Genomic DNA, 22,964 nt, shown 5'->3' on the forward strand with positions numbered 1-22,964 from the left:
TCTTCTTCTTTGTTTTTCTTTCTCTCCAAATTCCTTCAATTAAAATGATGACTCCCCATATATATATATATATATGTATATATATATATATATATATGTGTGTGTCTTCCACCACTTTCCCATATTTATTTTTAAGTCCCTCAATTAAAGAAATGTGGGCACTTGACCCTTCTTTCATTGTCTAGAAATTTCTTAAATTCATAGGAAAGATGACTTATTTTTTGTCATCATTTTCCATTCTTTTTCTTTTTCTTTTTCTCTTTTTTTTTTTTGTCACATGGCCAATATGGCCCTTTTAGAACTTTCATGATCCTTTTGTGAAATTCCCGTTTTGCCCCTTGACTTTCCTCAATATTACCATTTTGCCCCTAGCCTTCCGCATTATTTCCACGGCGCATTTTGCGAATTTCTCTTTTTGCCCTTAGCCTCTCACAATATTTCCATACTAAGAATAGTCATAAATAATATTCATGACAACTCGTACATTAAAATAATTTTTGGAAAATAGTCTCGCCCTTAACTTCTCGCAATTGTCTCGAATTATTCGAACGTATGAAGTACGGGCTATAACAGTCCAAGAACAAGTAACACAGTAATAGTAATATCAAGACAGAATCAATGTAATATATGAATGAGGTGATCAGTGCATATGCAATGCAATGATATGCACTGGCCAAATGACTGTCTCCGTACACACATGCTATGGACGGATAACCTCTACATCTCCAAAGTCATGACCCATGAGGGACCTGCGAAGTCCATGTACTAGTCACTCCGCACACAGCCCAGAGATGACTTCCACAATACCAGCCACTCCGTACACAGCCCAGAGATGGTTCCATATCACTAGCCATTCCGCACACAACCTAGAGATGGATACTATATCAAGTTTGTCCAAAATCTCGAATGTTTCCTTCTCACTTATCATTATCGGTACCAATCACATATCATATTAATGTATCATGAAAATGAGTATGAATGCAATGCATAATATCAAGATCAAGTTTAATGACATCGATTCCCAATCGTGCCTCTACATGGACACATATCACAATATCAATATCGAATCAAGTTCTTTCCTTTATCAATGATAATGTCAAGATAAGTGAGAGACAACCGTATCACAACCACAATATGGGAACCAAGTAACAAGTCCGCTACCACACACATGGCGACAAGACAATACACAACAAGAGGCGATAATCCCACAAATCAACAATAATACCAACCTAGGATTCCATCCCTACTTCATACCCGAAGCCGTAACATTCTTTCTCAGTCAATAACTAACTCTACATATGCTTCGCTAACTGAAGTCTAACTAAAAGGTAAGCCACAACATACCTCCTTTGTCGAGCTGGTGCCAAGAACAATCAGATCATGGCCTTGCCCTTCCGAAGAGTCTCCGAATACTCAAAGTCTAGCCATTATCAAATTCTAAGTTATAAACAAGAAACAATGGTACCCATATTGCTATACATTCGTCCGAATCAAAATTAACGAAGGAAAAGAGTGAAATCGTGCCCACAAGCGTAAAGCGGGTATTCAATGATGGAATAGGTAACCCAACGTTATAGAAGTCCAATTCTACTCTCCATTTGCTAATTTAGCTCAAGTATTGATCAATTTCATCATTCAAAGCAAAAACCCCAATTTAGGCATAAACCGTAGCTTTCCATATTCAATTTTTTTAACTCAAATGGAAGACTCAAGCCTATTGGTTACTAATTAATGAAATTTCATGGTTACATTAGTCAAATTCATCAATTAATCTCACATTGAAAGCCTAGAATTCAAATAACAAAGTTAAGGTTAAGCCTCATCTTCTCCCATTAGTGTTCTAGATTCCCACCATTGATTCAAGCTTACGAAAGATAAATAATGAACAACGAGGTTAGAAGACTTACCCCAAAAAGAATCCACTCAGAAACACCTTAAATCGCCCATGAGACACTTAGGAGAAATAATTTTTAGGAATGGGAAATGAAAGGTTTAACTTAGCATTTAATGACTTCTGGAACAGTGATTTTCGCCGCAGCAAAAAAACGACCGCTACAGCGGACTCCCATGGAACTCACATTTCCGCACCCACGGACCAGGCCTCACAGAGGCTAGTCCGCCGGGGCACACTCAATCTCGCTGGGGTGAGACACCAGACACCAGAATTTTCCTGGTTTTTCGCCAAGTCCTTCCCAAATCCCGACAATCACCCGAGACCTCCCAGATGCAAACTAGACATTTACACACACATAAAAATGCGCTAAGGACTCACTCGTGGTCTCAGAATTTCCATCGTAAGTCTAGTTGACCTGGTCAACACCCAGTGGCAAAAAATCAAATTTCCAACCAATAATCCAAAACGCTCCCGGGTGCCTGGGGAACCAAATTGAACGTCCTATACCAAGTTATAATTGAACCTCCGGACCTCACGAATTCGGCGGATTTCCAAAAAAAGGCCGGTCTACTCAAAAGTCAACTGTCGGTCAATCATTTTTCACTTTAAGGTTCTATCTCTCATAAGTCATCATAAAACTCGCTCAATTACCTCGGGAACCGTGCCACCCAATTCGGCGGGTCAAAATCATGATAACAGGGATGGGGGAAGGGTCAACGGGGGTAAATGGGTCAAAAGCACTATAACGATCAAACGGGTCGTGACATCAGATACCAATTAGACAATCGTTTGTTCTCGAATGACAAAGTAGAGAAACGGGGGAAAAGTACTTGAAACGGTAAACAACTGGGGATATCTAGTATGCATATCGCACTCGGTCTTCCTTGTGGCCTCCTCAACAAGACGTCCCTTCCATTGCACCTTAACTGAAGCTATCTCTTTCGATCTCAACTTTCTCACTTGCCTATGCAAGATAGCTACGGGCTCTTCCTCATAAGAGTGATTCTTATCAAGCAACACGGAGTCCCAACGAATGTTATAAGAACCGTCTAAATGGTACCTCTTTAGCATGGAAACATGAAATACCGTTTGAATACTTGACAGGCCTGGTGGCAAAGCAAACTCATACGCCACTGCACCAACACGACGGAGAATCTCAAATGGACCAGTATACCTAGGGCTCAACTTGCCCTTCTTCCCAAATCGCATAACACCCTTCATGGGTGAAATCTTAAGAAGAACTGCTCACACTCTATAAACTCCAAGTCTCAAACCTTTCGGTCTGCATACACCTTTGCCTACTTTGAGCTGCCAGAAGCTTTTCCTGAATCAGCTTTACCATGTCCAAGGACTCCCTCAGCAAGTCTGTACCCCAAGGTGTCAACTCAAAAGCATTAAACCGCCCAATCGGAGAATGATATCTCCTCACATATAAAGCCTCGAATGGCGCTATATCAATACTCGAATGGTAGCTATTGTTGTACGTAAACTCTACTAATGGTAAGAATTGGTCCCAATGACCACCAGAATCAATAACGCAAGCCCTCAACATATCCTTAAGCACCTGAATAGTCCTCTCGGACTGACCATCAGTCTGTGGATGAAATGCAGTGCTAATATCTAACTTAGTACCCAACTCACTCTATAAAGTCTTCCAGAAATATGAGGTAAACTGAGTCCCTCGGTCGGAAATGATAGAAATTAGAACCCTGTGCAATCGCACAATCTCTCGGATGTAAATCTTGGCCAACTTCTTTGCATTATAAGTAACCTGAACTGGGATGAAATGTGCAGACTTAGTCAACCTATCCACAATGACCCAAACCGAATCATACTTGCCCAAGGTCTTCGGAAGACCCACAACAAAATCCATGGCTATCCTCTCCTATTTCTATTCGGGGATGGACATCCTCTGAAGCACATCACCAGGTCTCTGGTGCTCATACTTCACTTGCTGGCAATTCAAACTATTACACCTTGTAGTTTTGTATGTTGAAATTCGTTAGATGCTAGCGGCTCAATTGTAAACACTGGAGTTATTTTCTAGCATGTATGAGATTATATACGCCTATTTTATGATTATGAGGGTTAAGCTCAGGTAATAGGTCATGGAAGGATTAGAGAACAAGTGAATTAAGGAAATTAAGTTTGTTGGAACTTTGGAGAAGGGATGGGCAAGGTTTCGTACGATAATTTTGGCCTAACTTGAAAAAGGAATATCTCCTAGGATATCAGGAGTTTTGAAGTAAAACAAAAGCCTAAATTGAAGTTCAGGAAGTCTAGTTTCCAACGCAACAAACCGCGCATCGATCCGACATCAGAATCAAACGTTATGAGAATTTTAAGACAGACTGCTAGAGCAGGAATTAACCCTGCGCGAATGCTCCTGGGAGTGGCGCGAACGCTAAGGGAAGCCACTGGGAAACTCTTCACGAATGCGCCCAAGATGGCACGAACGTGAAGGGCAAAAATTGAGTCGGTGCAAACCGACTCCAAAACAATATAAAAGGGGGTTTACCCTCTTATTTTCATCATTTCACCCCTGAAAATTATCCCCAACTCCCTAGAACATTCTCCCAAATTCCACCCATAAATTTTAGCCCAAATCAAGTGTAACCTCAGTATTTAGATTTAGATAGCGTATAGTTGTAATTATAGTATCGTATTGCGATGAATCTTGGCTTAGATTCAAGGTGAATATTGAAGATATTGCGGTTTTAGCGGGAAAAAGGTAAGAATCTCTCCTTATTGATGTTGATTTAGGTTTATTTACGGAGATAGAGCTAATAAATGGTTGAAAAATGAATTAGTTGGTTGAAAAATCGAATAAACATCGTATGAGATGTTTTATAGAGTATTTTGGTATTGATGATGATGTTGTTGATGTTGTTGTTGTTGGTTGTTGGTATTGTAATTTCGGGTTAGGGATATAAGCCGGGGAGATGCTGTCGGAATTTCGGCAGATTTTAAAAGGATTTAATTTAAAGGCTTAAGACAAGCACATGACGATAAGCATAACAATAGTATGAATGGTTTTATATGTAGATTATGAGACTATGAATGATCTTATGTAGATAGCAAGACAGGAAGCAGGTTGGGAAGTCGAGAAGTAAGCTTCAGCTATGTTAAGGTTGTTCCTTCTTTTCTTGGCATGATTCCATATAAAGTAAGAGCGTAATAACCTTGTGACTAGAAATTGTCTAGGTAGAGCTTGTCATATTGTTGCATGATTTTTGAGTGTTCTGTTATTTTTTCTGAGGGGCTATATCCCCTTTTTATGTCCTTGAGTTCATAGAGAGACAGAAGAGACATGTTACAGTATCGATATTCTTTTGTACATACATGATATGCATATATTATATTTGGCCTGGCCACTTGGTCAGTGAGATAGATTTGCCTGACCGACGGGTCAGAGATATTTTACAGTTGCTTAGCCGTGTCACGACCCAAACCGATGAGTCGTGACGAACGTTTGACCTTTAGCGACCAAACACCCCTAAACACGTATTTGAAACATACTGAACATCAAAGGCCCATAAATGGCATAAACTGATCTCATAAGAGGGAAACATCGAACTCCGTACATCTACATATATATATACACAACATGCGAAGAACAAGTGCAAGCCGCCTAGGTCGCTACATATACTATACACAAAAGAATAGGCCGAAAAGGCTACTCGTCCGACCGCTACATACAATCGTCTGGCTGCACCTCTACTATATTAAAAGCTGTAGAAAGGATGGGACGGTGGCCCCGTCATACCCATATGTATACACATCTAAAAAGGGCATACCAAAACCGATGTAGCTCCGGATCAAATGGAGCGTGCATCGACCATCGCTAGATCTGAGGTCCCACCGAGCCGGACCACCGTCCGTCGTCCCGTACACGCGGTATGAACGCAGCCCCCCGAGCAACGGGGAGTCAGTACGGATAATGTACCGAGTATGTAAGGCATAAGAACAACATGTATACATAAGAATCATGGATAAGATCTGAACTCATAAACTGAAATGACTGACTGCATGTACTTGTATGAACTAGTATCTGCCTAAATCTGTATAACTGACAATGCCTCTGTGGGCACATAATATGCATGCTCATGCCTATCAATGATGGTCATGCATCTATATATGTGTGCGTATATAACGCATGTTGTATGTGTGTATATAACGCCTGTAAAGCCTCTATGGCATCTCATCATATCATATCGGCTCCTCTGCAGCCATAATCAATATAATCATCATAGTGGTAGTGCGTATATAACGCCTATATCTCTTCTCATACTTTACACATATCTAATATTCGCGTATATAACGCCTTCTGGTCACGGGTCAATGTACATAAATATATAATGAATGTAATGCATGAAATAACTGTATGCACGGAGCTGACTACAAAAGACTAGACCCATGAACAGAAGGATCACTCATAAACGGGGTACATGAACATCAAAGACTGAAGTACTTCTAATGCTTCTAAGAGTAGAGTAATATGGAAGCTCTCTTACTCGCTTGTTGGATCATATCATAAGATCATGCCAAAAGAAGGAAAGAATGGCCTTAACATACCTTGAAGTATACTCAATCGTCCAACTTCTACCTCTCGAACTTGCAAGTCTACAATCAAGATAACATAGGGCTTAATTAGGCTATTTACCTCGCTTACTAATCATTTTAAACACGAATAGAGCTTGATAATTTATGAGCAACATTTTCCTTATAAGCTTAACAAGTCTTCAACTTCTCATTCGGTCCAACATCAACCACAATACCCACAACATAATGACAACACATATAGATATCAAAATATACTTAAATCCATTCCCAATCATCTCTTAAAATAACCCCAAGTCACCATCTTATCCTTCATCAACTTACCATTCCCACAAATACCTTCTTTTTACCTAGTTCACTAAAACTCTTGGTAATAAACTCAAATACAAGGGTAGAAATCATTTACATACCTTGAGGGGTCAAAATTCCAAGAATCACTTCAACTTTAACTCCCTAAGCTTCACAACCTTGAAGAAACCCTAGAAACAACCTTCTTCTTCACAAGCTCGGGTTTACGTGGTCCGGGTCTTGTCAAATCTTCACTAATATGATGAAAATATTGGGAGAGAATATATTAGGGTTTTTTCGATTGGAATGGAGGAAAATATGAAATAAGGTCATGCACCACCTATTTATACTTGGAAGCCAAAAAGGCTACAGCGGTCCGGTTCGAAGAGCGGGTCGACGGCCCGTCGACTTGCGCCTGCAGATGCAAGGCTGCGGGATCCTGTCAACGTCGCACATCGACGGTCCGTCGACCATGTCGACGACCCGTTGACGATGACTGGTGTTCTGCATTTTTCTCGATTCGCCTCGTATCGCGTCGATTCGATTCGTTCAACTTCTAACTCTATAAAATTGCCGGGAATATCCCTCCGGTACCCTCGTACACGGGTAAGGCACTTTCTACTACAAACTCGGGCTCGGGTCTCTATTCCAAGGGCATACCCGACTAGGAACCCATAGGTTTTACCACTACGAGAACGAGGGGTGTAACAGGCCACTTGGTCAGTGAGACATATGATATCATTGTATTTGAGACAGATCAGAGGGATATTCTGAGAATTCTTTGGCCACCAGGTTATATTGTTTTCGCTCGCTCGGCTATCGTTGCCTTACATACTTGGTCTCGTTTTGTGCGACGTTCCTTTTGCGGGGGGCCGTATTTATGCTGCGGGTACGGTCCCGACGCACCGGTACACCTCCGAAAAGTGGCGAGAACCGATATCGGCCCGATTGGTGAACTCCTTTTGTTCGGAGTTGCCGTGTCCTTGGAGTCTCTCCTTTTTTTTATTACGGATTGTATGGCGCGGTCACACATTCCTGAGGCTTGTACGAGTCCCGTATATAGCGTGTACGTGTGATATGGGTCGGTTTGTATATGTCCGTTTGATCTTTTGTTGGCTTTGTACAATCAACCGCCGCCCCCGTGGGCTTGCTCGGTTGTGCGCGAGATATTCTGGGTGTATGTGCCCAGTTCAGACGAGATAGTGAGTATTTGTTTATCTATCCAGTTTGCGGCCTCGCCAGCTTGTTGGTAATGTCTGTGCACAGGTATAACTATTGGTTCAGGGTGGGGGTTACTCCCCCAGATTTTCAGGTTTAGAGTGGTTCTCTAGGGCCTAGTTTGGCATCGAGTGCCGGTCACGCCACTCCTGACTTGGCGCGTGACAAACTTGGTATCAGAGAAGGTCTGTCTTAGAGAGTCTACAAGCCGTGTCTAGTAGAGTCTTGTTTATAGATCCGATGCATATGGTGTATGAATATCATATGCACAACATTACCTTATGAGATAAAGACATACACTCTGTGAGAAAGGAGAAAATGTTATAGCACATGATTTCATATCACGTGTGCAAATTTCGATCAACAGGGTTAAATAAGTTTTATCTCGACTTATTGTTGTGTGAGACCCAAAAAGTGAGTACCCTTAGGACTCTTATCAATGACTTGAAGGTTGGTTTGATGTTCGATATCTTATCATGCTATGAAATGATCGTGAGAGATTTAGTTTGGCGGAGCATGACTAGAAACGAATTCAAGTTGAGAGACTCGTGAGAAGAGGGCGATCATGAACGAAATCTCATTTAATTAGTGGTTGCTGGTACCAATTATGACTTATGGGTCATAATTGTGGACACAAGAAATTATGATACATGAGATCTAGAGAGGTGTATTAATGTGATTCGAATGATCTGGGGTACTGAGAATACTTCTTATGACATCTACTTGAAGAATCTCATTATGACGAGAGTCTATATATTCCTAACAGATGTATAGTAATGTGCTCTCATAGTAGGCTGGTCGCACAATCTATTTATCCAGTATGAATGATGCAAGAGAAAGAAAAGAAAAATATGTTTTCTTTTAGCTTGATCGAGCTTGAGCAATCCCTTATGTATGAGTGGGAGAATGTTAATAAAAATATCTTTTGGACCTAATACACCCTTAAGGGTGCTAGCTAAGTAAGACAACCCATTTATTAATCTAATAACCCTAAGTTCTATTATGGTCTATATAAGCATCATTATGGGTGTTGGAAGATGTACTCTAAGTCATCCAGAGAACGGCTAGGGTTAGTAGAATTCTCTGCATATCTTAAGTAAGATATTTAGGCTGTGGAACTAGGGTTCCCAACCGTCACGTGAGGATTCCCGACAACTTATAATTCAAGTCGTGGTTGCTGCAGACGATTCCGCAAGTAGAAAACCCATAAGTCTCCGAACGAGCAATTACTACATAAAGTTATCCAACACCACATCACATTCCTCAATCAACTAATTTTATCTATAAAAATTACTCGAGCTCGATTATACTATTTTTTTTTATTTTTTAATTTTATTTGTCCTAATTCATTTCAGTACTCAATAATTTATATTTAAAACAAATTAATAATTCTTTATGACTATAATTTTTTTTTTTTTTTTTCATATCACAAATTTGATTCCATATTGACATATTAATCTCCAACCAAACTGAAAAGATTCTGTGACCAAAACTTAAAAGAAAATCAAAAGAAGAACAAAATAAAGATAGGTTATTTTTAAGTTTATATTAATATGGAGGTGATTAATTAGGTTATTTTTAAGTTTATATGGAGGTGATTAATAACAGAGTCTTGAACAAAACTATAGAGCGAAATCTGTACTTTGGAAAGGGGAATGAAAGAGTATGAGAAGGTTTTCCTCCCTAGCTTCAAGGGCTTCTTTCACCAATCTCTCTAAACAAAACCATAATTCCCTCACACCAAAAACTTCAAATCTTGCCACCACTAGCAATCCCAGCACTGAACAAAGGAATTCCAACACTTCAACCGCAGCTAAAAAAGGACACTTTATTGACCATGAGTATTTTACCCAGATTCTTGCACGAAAAGACTGGTATTTATTGCTAAACCATGAGTATAAAGCCAAGAGGGTTACTTTGAATCAACAGGCAGTTGTTAGTATTTTGCAAAATCAAGAAAACCCGTTACACCCTTTGAGATTTTATATTTGGGTTTTGAATATTTGTCCCTCTTTTTCCAAGAATCAATCAGTTAAAGGGGTTTTAGGTAATGTACTTTATAGAAAAGGTCCACTTTTGTTGTCAGCTGAGCTAGTTCTCGATATCAAGAATTCTGGAAATGTAGTTACTGTTGACTTGCTTTGTGTTTTGATTGGTAGTTGGGGGAGATTAGGGTTAGGGAAGTATTGTGCTGACATTTTAGAGCAAGTTTCTTATTTGGGGCTTGCTCCTAGTGCTAGGTTGTATAATGCGGTAATCGATGCGTTGATCAAGTGCAACTCGCTTGACTTAGCTTATTTAAAGTTTCAGCAAATGCAGGTCGATAACTGTAATCCCGATAGGTTTACGTATAATATTCTCATTCATGGAGTTTGTAAGGCTGGGGTTGTGGAGGAGGCGCTCCGTCTGGTGAAACAGATGGAGGGGGTGGGGTACTCTCCCAATGTGTTTACTTACACAATTTTGGTTGAGGGGTTTTGTAATGCTAAAAGGGTAGACGAGGCATTTGAGCTCTTCGGTGTAATGAAGAGTAGGGGTGTTGTTCCAAATGAAGCTACTGTAAGATCATTGGTTAATGGGGTATTTCGCTGTATGCCACCAGATAAGGCCTTTGAATTGTTATTTAGATGGTTAGAGAAAGCTGTCTTGCCTAATGTAGCTTGTTCTTCCATGCTACATTGCCTTAGTACTAATTTTTTGCCAAGAGAAGCAGCTCAACTTTTAAGAATATCAATTGATAGAGGTTACTTACTGGATAACTCAACTCTTAACATTGTACTTACTTGTTTAATCAAAGGATTAGAGCTTGATGATACTTGTCGGATGTTAGACTTCATCACTGTTCGAGGGGTGAAGGTTAGTGTTGATATTTATCTTGCACTTGCTGATGCTCTTTATAAAGCAGGGAGAGTAGAACAGGGGAACGGATATTTGGACCAGATGTTTAAGGATGGTCTTGTATCTAACACATTCTTCTATAACCGGGTCATTGATTGCTTTTGCAAAATCAAAATGATGGACAAAGCATCAGAAGCTTTCAAAGATATGCTTCAGAGAGGTGTCACTCCCAATGTTGTAACTTTTAACACTCTTATTACTGGATATGCCAAGGTAGGAGAGGTTAAGAAGGTACATGAGCTACTAGTCATGCTACTGGAACATGGTTCTCGACCAGACATTTTTACGTTTAGTTCACTGATTGATAGCCTTTGTAGAGTTAACCGGATTGGCGATGCGTTAGACTGTTTCACAGAGATGGTAGAATGGGGAGTTGCTCCAAACGCTGTTACGTACAATATCTTAATTCGTGCACTTTGTATCATCGGGGATGTTGGTAGATCACTGAAATTATTAAGAAAAATGCAAGGTGATGGAATAAAAGCAGATGTTTTCTCCTTCAACGCCTTAATTCAAAGTTTTTGTAGAATGAATAAGATTGATGAGGCACAAACACTTCTGCTAAGCATGTTGACGCTAGATTTGAGCCCTGATAATCATACTTATGGTGCTTTTATCAGAGCCTTATGTAACTCTAGGAGATTTGATGAAGCCAAGAACTTGTTTTTCTCAATGGAAGCAAATGGATGCGTCCCCGACGTTTTGACATGTAAATTATATCTTGATTCAATGATCCAATCAGGTCGTACTGAAGAAGCTCAGGGTGTTTTAAGGGAGTGCAGAAAAAGGGGAATGTTATTGGAACCCATTACTTCTTCGTAGTATCTTTGATTTAGGAGTGATTATCCCATAATGCTCCCAAGCTACGCTGCTTGTTAGCGAATCATGAACATAAACCTGCTCTTAATTCATCAGGCTGGGTTATGCTCTATATTATTGGAGCCAAATGCACTATAGGTATGACTGTTTTCTTGATAAGTTACCATAGATATGCTGGTATGATCTCCTCTCTCTGATACTTTACTTGTTTTCTTCTTCTTTTGTTGCCCTGTCCATTTTTTTAATTATAAATGTCTTTCCATTTTGATCCCTAAGTTGCTGTTTAGTTTTATTGTTTCCCCGTTGATGCATGACAAAGAAAAACCTATAGCTAATAAAAGTTACCTTTTTCCCTTCCTTGGTCCTCTGATCACTGTATTTGCAACTGTAAATCCCAAAGGTGAATGATGCCATGTAGGCAAGGACAAAGATGCGTACTGGACAGGCAGAGGAAAAAGTAGGATTTGGTTGTAATACAGTACCTAAGTGTTTGATGTATACATCTAGGTAGGGCTGTGCAGTTTGGTTCAACCCGAAATTTTGAACCAAAATAATTATTTCGGATCATTTAATTCGGTTTACGATTTAACAGGCTGGTTTACCAATTCAATGATCAGTTATAATGGTTTCACGGTTCGGTTACACTTTGGTATATTTAACACCCGAACCGACCGAATATCCGCATTGGGCATGCATATAAATGTATAGCCTGGCCTTACAGCGTATATCTAGTTTCCTCCTTTCTATTACAAAACATTTAGGGCTTCCCTTCGATGTTTCCTAAATCATAGCCGTCTCTCACTCTCTCTCACTCAGCCCTAAGTTGTGGTTTCACGGTCGGGTTATGGTTTGGTATATTTCACACCCGAGCCGACTGAGAAATCGAATTGGGCATGCGTATATAGGTACAACGTGGCCCTACAACGTATATCTAATTTCATCCTTTCTATTACAAAACATTTAGGGCTTCCCTTCGATATTTCCTAAATCATAGCTCTCTCTCACTCTCTCTGTCTCAACCCTAAGTTTGCGTCTCTCTCTCAATCTCGACTTCTCAAGAGTCTAGACCACAACCGTTGTAGTCTCTCTCACTTAGAATCGGGGTCTCTTTCTCTCCCAGACTCTCAGATTTCAAGGCTCAAGCTCCATCTCTGATTTCATCTATGGTTTTCAGGTTAAGAAATTACTCTTTTCATCTATATTTTTGTTTGATATTTTGTTGATTCTTTCCCTTCATTTTTGCTGCATAGTTGCATTCATCTTCTCCTTTCTATTTTCTGTGTATGCTCTTTTGATTTCACTGTGTAATTGTTCAATTGTCCCTTTCTATTTTCCGTCTTTGACTTTTTTGTTCGATTTTAAGTGATCATAAAATACAAAGCCGTTATTTTGAAATGGTTCATGTGTTGCACTGAAAATGTAGGTTTTTTCTTTACATTTTTATGCTTCGTTGGGTCTGATACTCTGATATGATCAATGAGCAACCCTTATAGTTCCACTATAATAGCTGGATTCACCCTTTCTATTTATGTTGAATCATTACATTCATCTTTTTCACTTTGCCTTCATAGATGACAGATGTAGGGTCCGAAGTGACGGGGAATCTGATTCACGTTGTTGCAAAAGTGGCACTTTAAATGAATCATCGACAAACACAAGCCCTACTCCTATTGGATCTCCTTCTAAAAAAAGAAAAGAAAAGAAAAAACCATGAAAGACAGATCTAAGGCTTGGAAACACTTCGAAAGGTTCATTGATGAACATGAAATCAAAAAAGCGAAATGTAAGTATTGCGATCAAGTATATGATGCTCACTCAAAAGGTTGCGGTACTAATAATTTGCTTGCACATATGGGAAAATGTAAGAACTTTACCCGTCATCTTTGACCTAACTCAAAAACAAATTGGTTTTGAACCTAAAAAAAGTGGTGAAAAAGGTCTCACGTATCCCTTGGAAATTTGATCAGGACGTGTGTAGAGGGTTTTAGCTTGTATGATTATTGTGGACGAGCAACCTTTTAATTTGGTTGAAAAGAAGGGTTTTAGAGATTTTGTTAGGGCTGTTCAACCTATGTTTCATGTTCCTTCACGTACTACTGTGACTATTGATTGTCTTGAGCTTTACAATGAAGAGAAATAAGCTTTGAAAAAGTATTTCAAAGAAACAAGACAGAATTTGTATTACTACAGAGACATGGATTTCAATTCAAAGATTTAATTATATGTGTAACTGGTGATTGATTGAATAAGATTGGAAGTTGAATAAAAGAATTTTAACCTTTTATCCAATCACTAGTCACAAAGATAATTATTTAGCTAGTGGTATTTGTAAATGTTTGCTTGAATAAGGATTGGGTAAATTTTTTACCATGAAGTTCTTATGATGTCATGGTTAAAAAGTTGTCAAAAACAATTTACTAAGTGGAATACCAATATGATGGAAGATAAACACCTTCATGTGAGGTCTATGGTCATATCAATCTAGATGTTCAAGATGGCTTGAAAGAAGGGAGTGTTCCTGTTGAACGTGTTAGACAAGCTGTTAGGTACATTAGGCAAACTCCTGCAAGATGAAGGAGCTTTAAGAATTGTTGAGATTTTGACAAGATAATATCTAAGAAATTTTTGTGCCTAGATGTTTTTATTAGGTGGAATTCTACATATTTGATGTTGAATGTTGTAGGTGCACTCTTAAGCATTGATGGGGAAAGTGTTAGATGCATTGTTAAGTGTTTTGAAATTTTTTATCAATTCACCTTGAAATTATCTGGTTCACTTTAAGTTACATCTAATGTGCCCTTTCTTGAGATTTGTGAAGTGGCTTTTTATTTGAAAGAGAAATTTGACAAGTATTGGGGTGATCCTCAAAAGATGAACAAAATGATTTTTATTCTATGTGTGTTGGATCCTCGCCACCTGTTTCACTCTCTTTCTTTCGCTTGAACTACTATGTTTGGAGAAACACAAGGGATGAAAATACAAGAGGAAGTCAAGACATACATGGAATCTTTATTCAATGAGTATGCAAAGAATAATGTTATTCATATCCATCTTTTCCATTTTCACCTACTTCATCAAAGACATCCAACGGCAATATATAATTATTATAGTCCAAATTGTCTAGAAAAGAAAAAGAATAACTCATGCAAGATTTAAATAGGCATAAGAATGGTGGAGGTATTGATTCTAAAACAGAGCTGGATGCGTATTTGGGTGAAGATGTTGAGGAAGATAGAGATGGTTTTGATATTTTAAATTGATGGAAAGTGAATTCACTTAGATTTCCTAGTCTTGGTGAGATGGCTCATGATGTGTTAGCCATTCTCATTTCTAGTGTGGCATCTGAATCTACTTTTAGTACCGGAAGGCCTATACTTGATCCATTTAGGAGTTCATTGACTCCTACATTGGTGTAAGAGCTTGTGTGTGTTCAAGATTGACTTCGTAATGAATCAACTCCCTACTATGAAGAAGAACCAACTTCACAAATTTCAAGAAGTGTGCGTTAATGCAACAATGATCCCGATACCTTCAATGTGAGTTGATGAAAATTTCAAGAAACTTCTCATGCGTCTAACACTTTCCCCATCACTACTTAAGAGTGCACCTGCAGCTTCCTCGTCCTCACAAAGATGGTTAGTAATATAGTTCATCAATCCATAATCAATATCACGATATTTTAAAAAAAAGCTTCCTTATAAACTATAGCAACATTCAATATAAAATATGTGGAATTCCACCTAGTAAGAGCATCTAATTAGAAAGATTTCTTAGATGTTATCTTGTCAAGATCACACAATCCCTAAACCTCTTCCATGTTGCGGGAGATTGCCTAATGTACCTAACAGTTTGTGTAACACATTCCACAAACATACTCCCTACTTTCAAGCCATCTTGAACAACTAGATTGATGATGTGAGCCATACACCTCATATGCAGGTGTTTATCTTCCATCATATTGGTATTCACTTAGTAAATGTTTTGACAACTCTTTAACCATGACATAATTAGAACTTTCATAATCAGCTGTCATAGTAAATTTTTTATCCAATACCCATTCAAGCAAACATTTTGAAATACCACTAGCTAAATCTTGACTAGTGATTGGACAAAAGTTTAATGTACTTTTATGCAAATTCAATCTTTGTCAATAAAATGACCAGTTAGAAATTAATTCTTTGAATTGAAGTCCATGTGTCAGTAGTAATACAAATTCTCTGTCTTGTTTCTTTGAAATATTTTTTCAAAGCTTGTTTCTCTTCATTGTAAAGCTCAAGACAATCTCTAGTTACAGTAGTATGAGAAGGAACATGAAACATGATACATAGGTCGAACAACCCTAACAAAATCTCTAAAACCCTCCTTTTCAACCCAATCAAAAGGTTGCTCGTCCACAATAATCATACGAGCTAAAACTCTCCTACAGACATCTTGATCAAATTTCCAAGGGACAAGTGAAACATCCTTTTTCACCACATTTTTTAGGTTCAGAACCAATTTGTGTTTGAGTTAGGTCAAAGCTGAGAAAATTGCTAGTACCACAATCTTTTTAAGTGAACATCATATACTTGATTGCAATACTTACATTTTGATGTTCATCAATGAACCTTTCGAAGTGTTTCCAAGCCTTATATCTATCTTTCATGGTTTTTCTTTCTTTCTTTCTTTTTTTTTTTTTCTTCCGGAAGAAGATCCAGTAGGACTTGTGTTTGCCGATGATTCATTTGAAGCGCCACTTTTGGAACAACTTGAATTTGATCTTGTGTAGTCCTAAAGTTTAGTATTCAGAGCGAAACATGACTGTTATGTTTCAAAACCCTTTACTACTCCAGTAAGATGATTGCATAAGGCGTTTCTAATTAATGCTGTTTATATTTCACCGAAATATAGAAGAATGAAACAATAGCCAGGACAAATTAATCCCAACATGCAATTCCTACAGTTAACTTTTCTTTTTTTTTTTTTTTTTTTTTTTTTTTTTTTTGATTGATTAGGCAAAGTACTAAACTTGTTCTAATTTTTGAGAAGTTGCAAGTTTAGTTTAGTCACCCATTCAACTTTTTAGATCAGGTAAGGATGCTAAACTAAACTTGTACAACTTTTTGAGAAGAATGTACAAGTGAATGGGTGACTGAAGCACTTCGTTAGCGAATAAGCAATCCAATCAGTTATAGATACAATATTTTTTTCCTTACAGGCCAAAAATATATGAAACAAAAATGATTGATATACTATTATTTCACTCAATATTCTGGAAAGTCTTCAACGGTATTGTTTTCTCTTCCTTCTCGAAATGTGAGGAAGCGCCTTTGGAACTACTAGCAGTGGTTCACTTAATTATTTCTCGTTAGTATAGATTAAGATAAACAAGAAGAGGGGGCTCTTCTTTGTTGAGAGCCAAGATCATGACATCCTCTAAGAATGAAGAAAGTGGTGCTCAGGATGCAGCAGAACAGATTAAGGCTGCAGCCTTGTCAGCTGCAAATTGTTTGAGTCATGCTCAGGCTGGGCGTGCTGCTGCTAGAAATGTCAATGCAAATGGCCAGAAGGAAGGACCCCGTCGAAGGCAGGAAAGAAAAGAAGCAAAGAGGCAGATGTATTTAATGAGTACTGAGAAACGGGTGAGACTGCATGAAAGAAGAGACAAGGCGTCAGGTTCCATGCTTGATGCAGCTTCACAATGTCAGAAATGTTTCCAGGCAGGGCATTGAACTTTTTTTGACAATGAAAAGTTCAATGCCCTGCCTGGAAGAATGAGAGGGTGTACATATCACGACCGTCTCGTACACAGCAGCTGAAAAATCCAAAGTTGAGGATGAAAATATCAATATGTTATGATCTAGAAAACCCAAATATTGAGAAGGAGATGAAGAGTGAAAAATCTGTGAAGAAGAGTAAGGGGAAGCATAAGTCTGATATGGAGACAGGGACTGTGCTTATTGGTCCGGTTTTTTATATTATCTGTTCGGTTTATCGGTTTTCGGTTTGTAAACATTCTAAATCTATAACCAAAACAATAAGATATTTGTTAGCGGTTTTCGATTTATCGGTTAGCGGTCCATAATGGTTCGGTTTTCGGTTTAGCTGATAAGAAAATGCTCTAAAAAATTTTCAGTATGTTCTGCAGAAACCGTTTTCCAACTTCAAAAGTGACCTCTGACGAACAAAAAAATTTGTTTCTTTTTTGTTTGTTTGCCAAGTAATCAATATTTGGATGAAAGTTCACTGCCAAAACTTATTCAATTGAATGACACTGGAAGCTATTTCATGCATAATGGAAACTAGAGTATAGAAAAATACAGTCACTTAGTAGAAGAAAACGTATATTTTGATATAATCTTGATATATTCATCAAAATCAGATGGAAAATTAACTGATCTTGAGCCCTCGCGCGGAAGTTCCCTGTCAAAGTCGTGCCTTGTGAGCACTCGACAGCCCTAGTTTGAGAGATCAGAGAAGGTTGGCTGGTTGAGAGAGCCGAATAGGAATAGGAATAGACGAAGAGGGTTTCTAATAAATTCACTTTTATATAATTAGGGATAAAAAAAGGTAATTTTAATAGGACCTTATTGGGTTATTGGTTTAACGGCTAATAAAAACTTAAAAACCAGAAACCGAACCTGTAGTCCAATAAAAAGAATAACAAAACCGTTTAAAAATCATAACCCAGTAACCCGATACTGATAAACCAATAACATTTTTGAACACCCCTGTCAGAGACCGACAAGTGAGGCTTCAGTGTTCGAATCTGACAGTGAGGTTCCATCAGTCACAGGGTCATATTATTCTTCTGGGGAGAGTGACTCAAGTGATAGTTCTTCAACTTATTCAGAGTAAGAGGAAGAAGAAGAAGAAGCAGTAGCAGAAAAAAAAAAGACACCGGAAATACAGCTCAACATCTGAGTCCTCTGATTCGTACTCAGATTCCGGGTCTGATTCTGAAGAGCGGACTAGCCGTACGAAAAGCAGCAGGAGGCATAACAGAAAGCAGTGAAGCATTGAACAAGATGAGAACTCCATGTGGTATCTGGTCCTTAAAACTTGAAAATATTCATATTTCTGTTCTAATGTGATAAAAGATCTTTTGAACAATGCACCAAAGATAACTAGGATTTTCCCGTCTCGAATGGATATGGTTTTGTAGATTTCTGTCATAAGCTTATGTTGTGGCTGTAGAATTCAGCGTGGCAAGAGGTGTCTCTTGTATTTAATGTTTTCCATGTGCTAGCATTGCTCATTGCCCAGCTTTTCTGTGAATGTATTTCCCTTGCTTGCTTGAAATTGTCTTACTCATTTCAGTTTCCCCGAGTTGTCCTTTTCTGGAGTTGGACTTCATTGGTAAAACTTTTACCATGTGCTTTGACCTTTACTTGGTCTTAGTTGGACTTGCCAATAGAAACATTTGATGATTTAGCAGTTGTGATATGTCTTTCATACGGTATATAGTAAGCATTATTCCTCAATCATCATTCTGTTGAAATCCTCGACCAATTGCCATTGATCCTAGCAACAGGTTCTTCGTTGCACAGACTCTTAAAGTCTTATATTGTTGAGATTTATCAAAAAAAAAAAAAAAAAAAAAAAAAAAATAATGCTTGGGACGAACCATATGTGACACCGGCTTAGGAGGAAAGTCCACATCGGCACTTAACACGGGAGGTCTTTGGGTATATAGTAAGCATGCCTTACCTCAGTGACTCGTTTTAAAGCCGTAGGCTCAAAGCGGACAATATCACTAGTGGGCTGGGCTGTTACAGATGGTATCAGAGTCACTCCTGTGTCAGCCTTGTTGATGGTGGGCCAGAGTTCGACTGAGTTTAGGCAAATCCTGCGTAGGCGGGGCAAACCTCAGTGCTGAGTCTAGGCAAATCCCATGCGGTGGGGCAAACCTAAGCGAGGACGCTGAGTCCATAAGAGGGAAAGTCCCACATCGGCATAACACAGGAGAGGTGCCGGGTATATAAGAAAGCATGCCTTACCTCCTAGTGACGTGTTTTAAAGCCGTGCGGGCCTAGGCCTAAAGCGGACAATATCACTAGTGGGCTGGGCTGTTACACCAGATCACCGGAAAGTTGGATATATTCTCTCTTTATCTGCATGTCTTAAAAGTCGAGGGTCTACCGGAAACAGCCTCTCTACCCCACAAAGGTAGGGGTAAGGTCTGCGTACACCCCACCCTTCCCAAACCCTACTTGTGGGGTAACACTGGGTATGTTGTTGTTGAATGTTGAAAAAAACTGCATGATTTTTTTGAATATGGCTGTTTTACTAGAAGAAGTTTTTGTAGAATCAGATTCCCTTGATCTACGTGTTCCTGGCTGAGCTTAAATGGATGAATGAAGAAGAGCATCAGGGTAGACTTAAGAGCTCTGATATTTTATTGAACGATAGCACAGCTAGGACCTTTCACTTTCTGATTGAGCTTATGTTCAAACAACTGATGCTTTAATCATTCAGTTGACTTCTTGCTGCTAGTCCATGTATATGATCATGCCGGCAAAAGCAGGAGTTTCAGTCAATTTTACCTACTATTAGAATCCTTCGACATTGTAGCTTTGAATTGGAGTGCTGTCTGTAATATACATCTTGTTTAATATTTCGTGGGTTACCCCGAGAATGGCAGTGGAGACCGTGGCTTATTGGAGGATAAGATGGAGTCCCTAAAAAAACCCCACTCTGCAATTTTTGGTACAATTTAGAAAGAAAGGTTTAGTAGAAACGTTTGAAGGATTAAAAATATTACCGTTTAAGTTCCTTTGCATCTAATTTGTATTTTTGGTATAACAAGGATACTCCCGTTTGCGTGGATAAGTAGCTTCAGTTTGAGTTTTTAATTACGGTCTACATATTATCTAATGTTTGTATAGCAACCAAGGGTGTTACCTAGCGATTAATGAAGCTAGAACGGACCATGGGAAATCATGACTCAAATTCCAGCTGATACAGAAAACGTTAGGGATTTCTTCCTATTTGTCCAAGTCTTGGTGGCCAGAGTTACCAAATTACTTGTACTGGTGGAAGGCAGCAGGTAACAAGTGGATTGGTCGAGATCCGTGCACGTTGGTCCTAACTCTACCTTTATCAAAAACAATAAAATTTTATAATGTTTGTATATTAGCATTTTCTGGGTTGTATCAATAACATAATTTTGAATATAAAAGGAGGTAGGAGTTTGAGGAATTGGTAGAAGTGCATAAGGATGTTGGCTGTTCCAGTAGGACAACGTTTTCCATATCAAACATTCGTGTACTTGTAGATTTTGTAGTCATAGCGAATTTGCAGAATTGATAGATACGTGATGCCGATATCTGAAGTGTGATTCCTGCTGTAGTTCACTCTTGGATAACTCTTGCTGAACAACTTTATACCATAAGACTGTGGTTGAGTGTTGCCTAGCTAACACAAATGTTAGGTACACTATAGAGATATGCTACACAGGCACCCCAAATTTCATGGCTACATATGTACACCCTTTACTTTTAGTAGATTTCTTCTACACCTCTTGATTCTTTAGCTTCAAAGAACTTCCAATCTCTTAGCTGTACTTGAAAGTCAATAGAATGCTTAGCTACTAGGCATTATTTTATATACTCCTAGTACAAGTGTGTTTGTATCATATGATTCTTGTCTTTTAGGACTCCATCAGAGAAGTTTTTGGGGTTAGGATTATCACTTGTGCTTGCGCCTCTGGTGTAGTAGTTGTATCTTTCTTTCTATATGAGGAACGACTGTGCGTTTCCAAGGAGCAGCAGTCTTTGATTGATCTGCCCTGGAGAAACAGCAAGTTTATCTTTTATCTCTTCCGTAGAAATCTTGATATTTTATATCTGCTTGGATTGATGTTTTAGCTGGTTTACTTATTAATTTGCTTGTATTGGATGGCAAAAGTTTCAATTTTGTATATCTCCTCTGTGAAATCTTGATGTTCTACATCTACTTGCATTGAGATTGTGGTAATATTTGACATTTTAATTCAATTTTTCCTATAATGAGGATGAAGACGTTAACTTATAGTTATTTTCATCTTTACTTGTGTTTCCACAGGAAGGGAATGAGCTGAGAAAGCAAGCAACATTCCAGCTATCTCTAGATCTAAAAGAATTGTTACTACTTGTTTCTCCGTGGGATCAGGAATAACTATCTTGGTGCTTTGCATTAAACACCTCTCTTGATCTTAAGAAATCTGATTTTCATTTCAAGGGCCTAACTTAAGGGAAAAGAAGGAAGTTACTGGCATGGTCTTATCAATGACAAAGTCTAAACTGATTTTTCTATCCGTTATAGATACTTCGCTGTGAATATGAAGATGGAGCTCCGTGTTTAGGTCTCATACATTAATCCTGGGTGTTAGTTGGTAAAAATATTTTTCCTGCCTTCTTACATGGTAAAGAGTTTTTCCTTCCTTTTTATCTTTAATCTTGTCTAGGTGGAGTGAACAATACTCGTGACTGATTTCAGTTTGTGTGTTCTTGCAGCTTCTGGCTGCTGCAGCGAAGTTTTTCTCTTCTTTCCTTTCCGCATCTATGGTCACAAAAGTATCAACATTCTGTTCTAAGTTGGCCATTTTGGGCTAGAATGGTTGTTCTTTTGGGGTTTAAATGAAATGTACAATGGCAGAAGTTCAATCACCCCTCAGTGCTCAGCCAAGCAGACTAGGAAAAGGAAGGATCACTTAGAAGTGATGCTGTCCCGTCTTTCACAATTCCAAAAATGGAAGCTGGGTTTGGTCTTTAACAAATTCCAAAATGGAAGTTGTCCCGTCTCATTATTTCTGTCCTTCTGGCTAAGCAATCATCAAGACACGGCCCTCTGTATCAATATATTTCTGTCACCAATGCTTGTATGAGGAATTTGTGTTACTAAATGCTTGTATTGAGAAATCGTAGCAAGTTTCCTCTTGGAAATTTTTAAATGTGAATTAACACGGACCCGGACTGGCAAATTGTCAGTTTATTCTCTCACATATACTATTTCGCAAATGTGAACACTTAGAATAAATTCTCGATATGCTTATCTAAAGAATGAATGTAGGTCTTCATACTGTCCCTTATTCTTACCTACCAATGTTACATTATCTTGCTTCTTTAGATTGGCTGTTCTGTTGCTTCTTCTCACCTAAGATTATAAGTTATTCTATTCCTCGATGTATGCCTCCCCTCAAGCTTTTTCCTTTGAGGAGTATGTTGTGATGACTGAGATTCCTTATTATTAACTAAAGACACTTGACTCAAATCTGAATGGAAATCTTTTGATAGGAAGCGCTTTACTCTTAGTAAGCCTATCTATC

General features: G+C 38.5%; 1 protein-coding gene and 1 pseudogene across 3 annotated transcripts; both read left to right on the plus strand.

Moving 5' to 3' along the window:
- Positions 1–9,533: 9,533 nt before the first annotated feature.
- On the plus strand, positions 9,534–22,338 carry LOC132044577 (putative pentatricopeptide repeat-containing protein At3g16890, mitochondrial). 3 transcript variants are annotated; one of them, XM_059435071.1, is made up of 3 exons: positions 9,534–11,815; positions 21,722–22,061; positions 22,153–22,338. In XM_059435071.1, the coding sequence occupies exon 1, from the start codon at positions 9,626–9,628 to the stop codon at positions 11,678–11,680; it is 2,055 nt and encodes a 684-aa protein (XP_059291054.1). In that variant the 5' UTR covers positions 9,534–9,625; the 3' UTR covers positions 11,681–11,815; positions 21,722–22,061; positions 22,153–22,338. The 3 variants fall into 3 exon arrangements, with proteins under 3 accessions (XP_059291054.1, XP_059291055.1, XP_059291056.1); XM_059435072.1 differs by having other exon boundaries at positions 21,962–22,061; XM_059435073.1 differs by lacking the exons at positions 21,722–22,061; positions 22,153–22,338 and adding an exon at positions 18,447–18,587.
- Positions 16,648–18,671, plus strand: LOC132044578 (uncharacterized; annotated as a pseudogene).
- Positions 22,339–22,964: the final 626 nt, after the last annotated feature.

Source organism: Lycium ferocissimum, unplaced genomic scaffold (assembly GCF_029784015.1).
Source record: "Lycium ferocissimum isolate CSIRO_LF1 unplaced genomic scaffold, AGI_CSIRO_Lferr_CH_V1 ctg4893, whole genome shotgun sequence".
NCBI classification, from domain to species: domain Eukaryota; kingdom Viridiplantae; phylum Streptophyta; class Magnoliopsida; order Solanales; family Solanaceae; genus Lycium; species Lycium ferocissimum.

Excerpts from the sequence above, each read along its gene's own strand:
- LOC132044577 (XM_059435071.1), top strand. The coding sequence starts at position 9,626 with ATGAGAAGGTTTTCCTCCCTAGCTTCAAGGGCTTCTTTCACCAATCTC.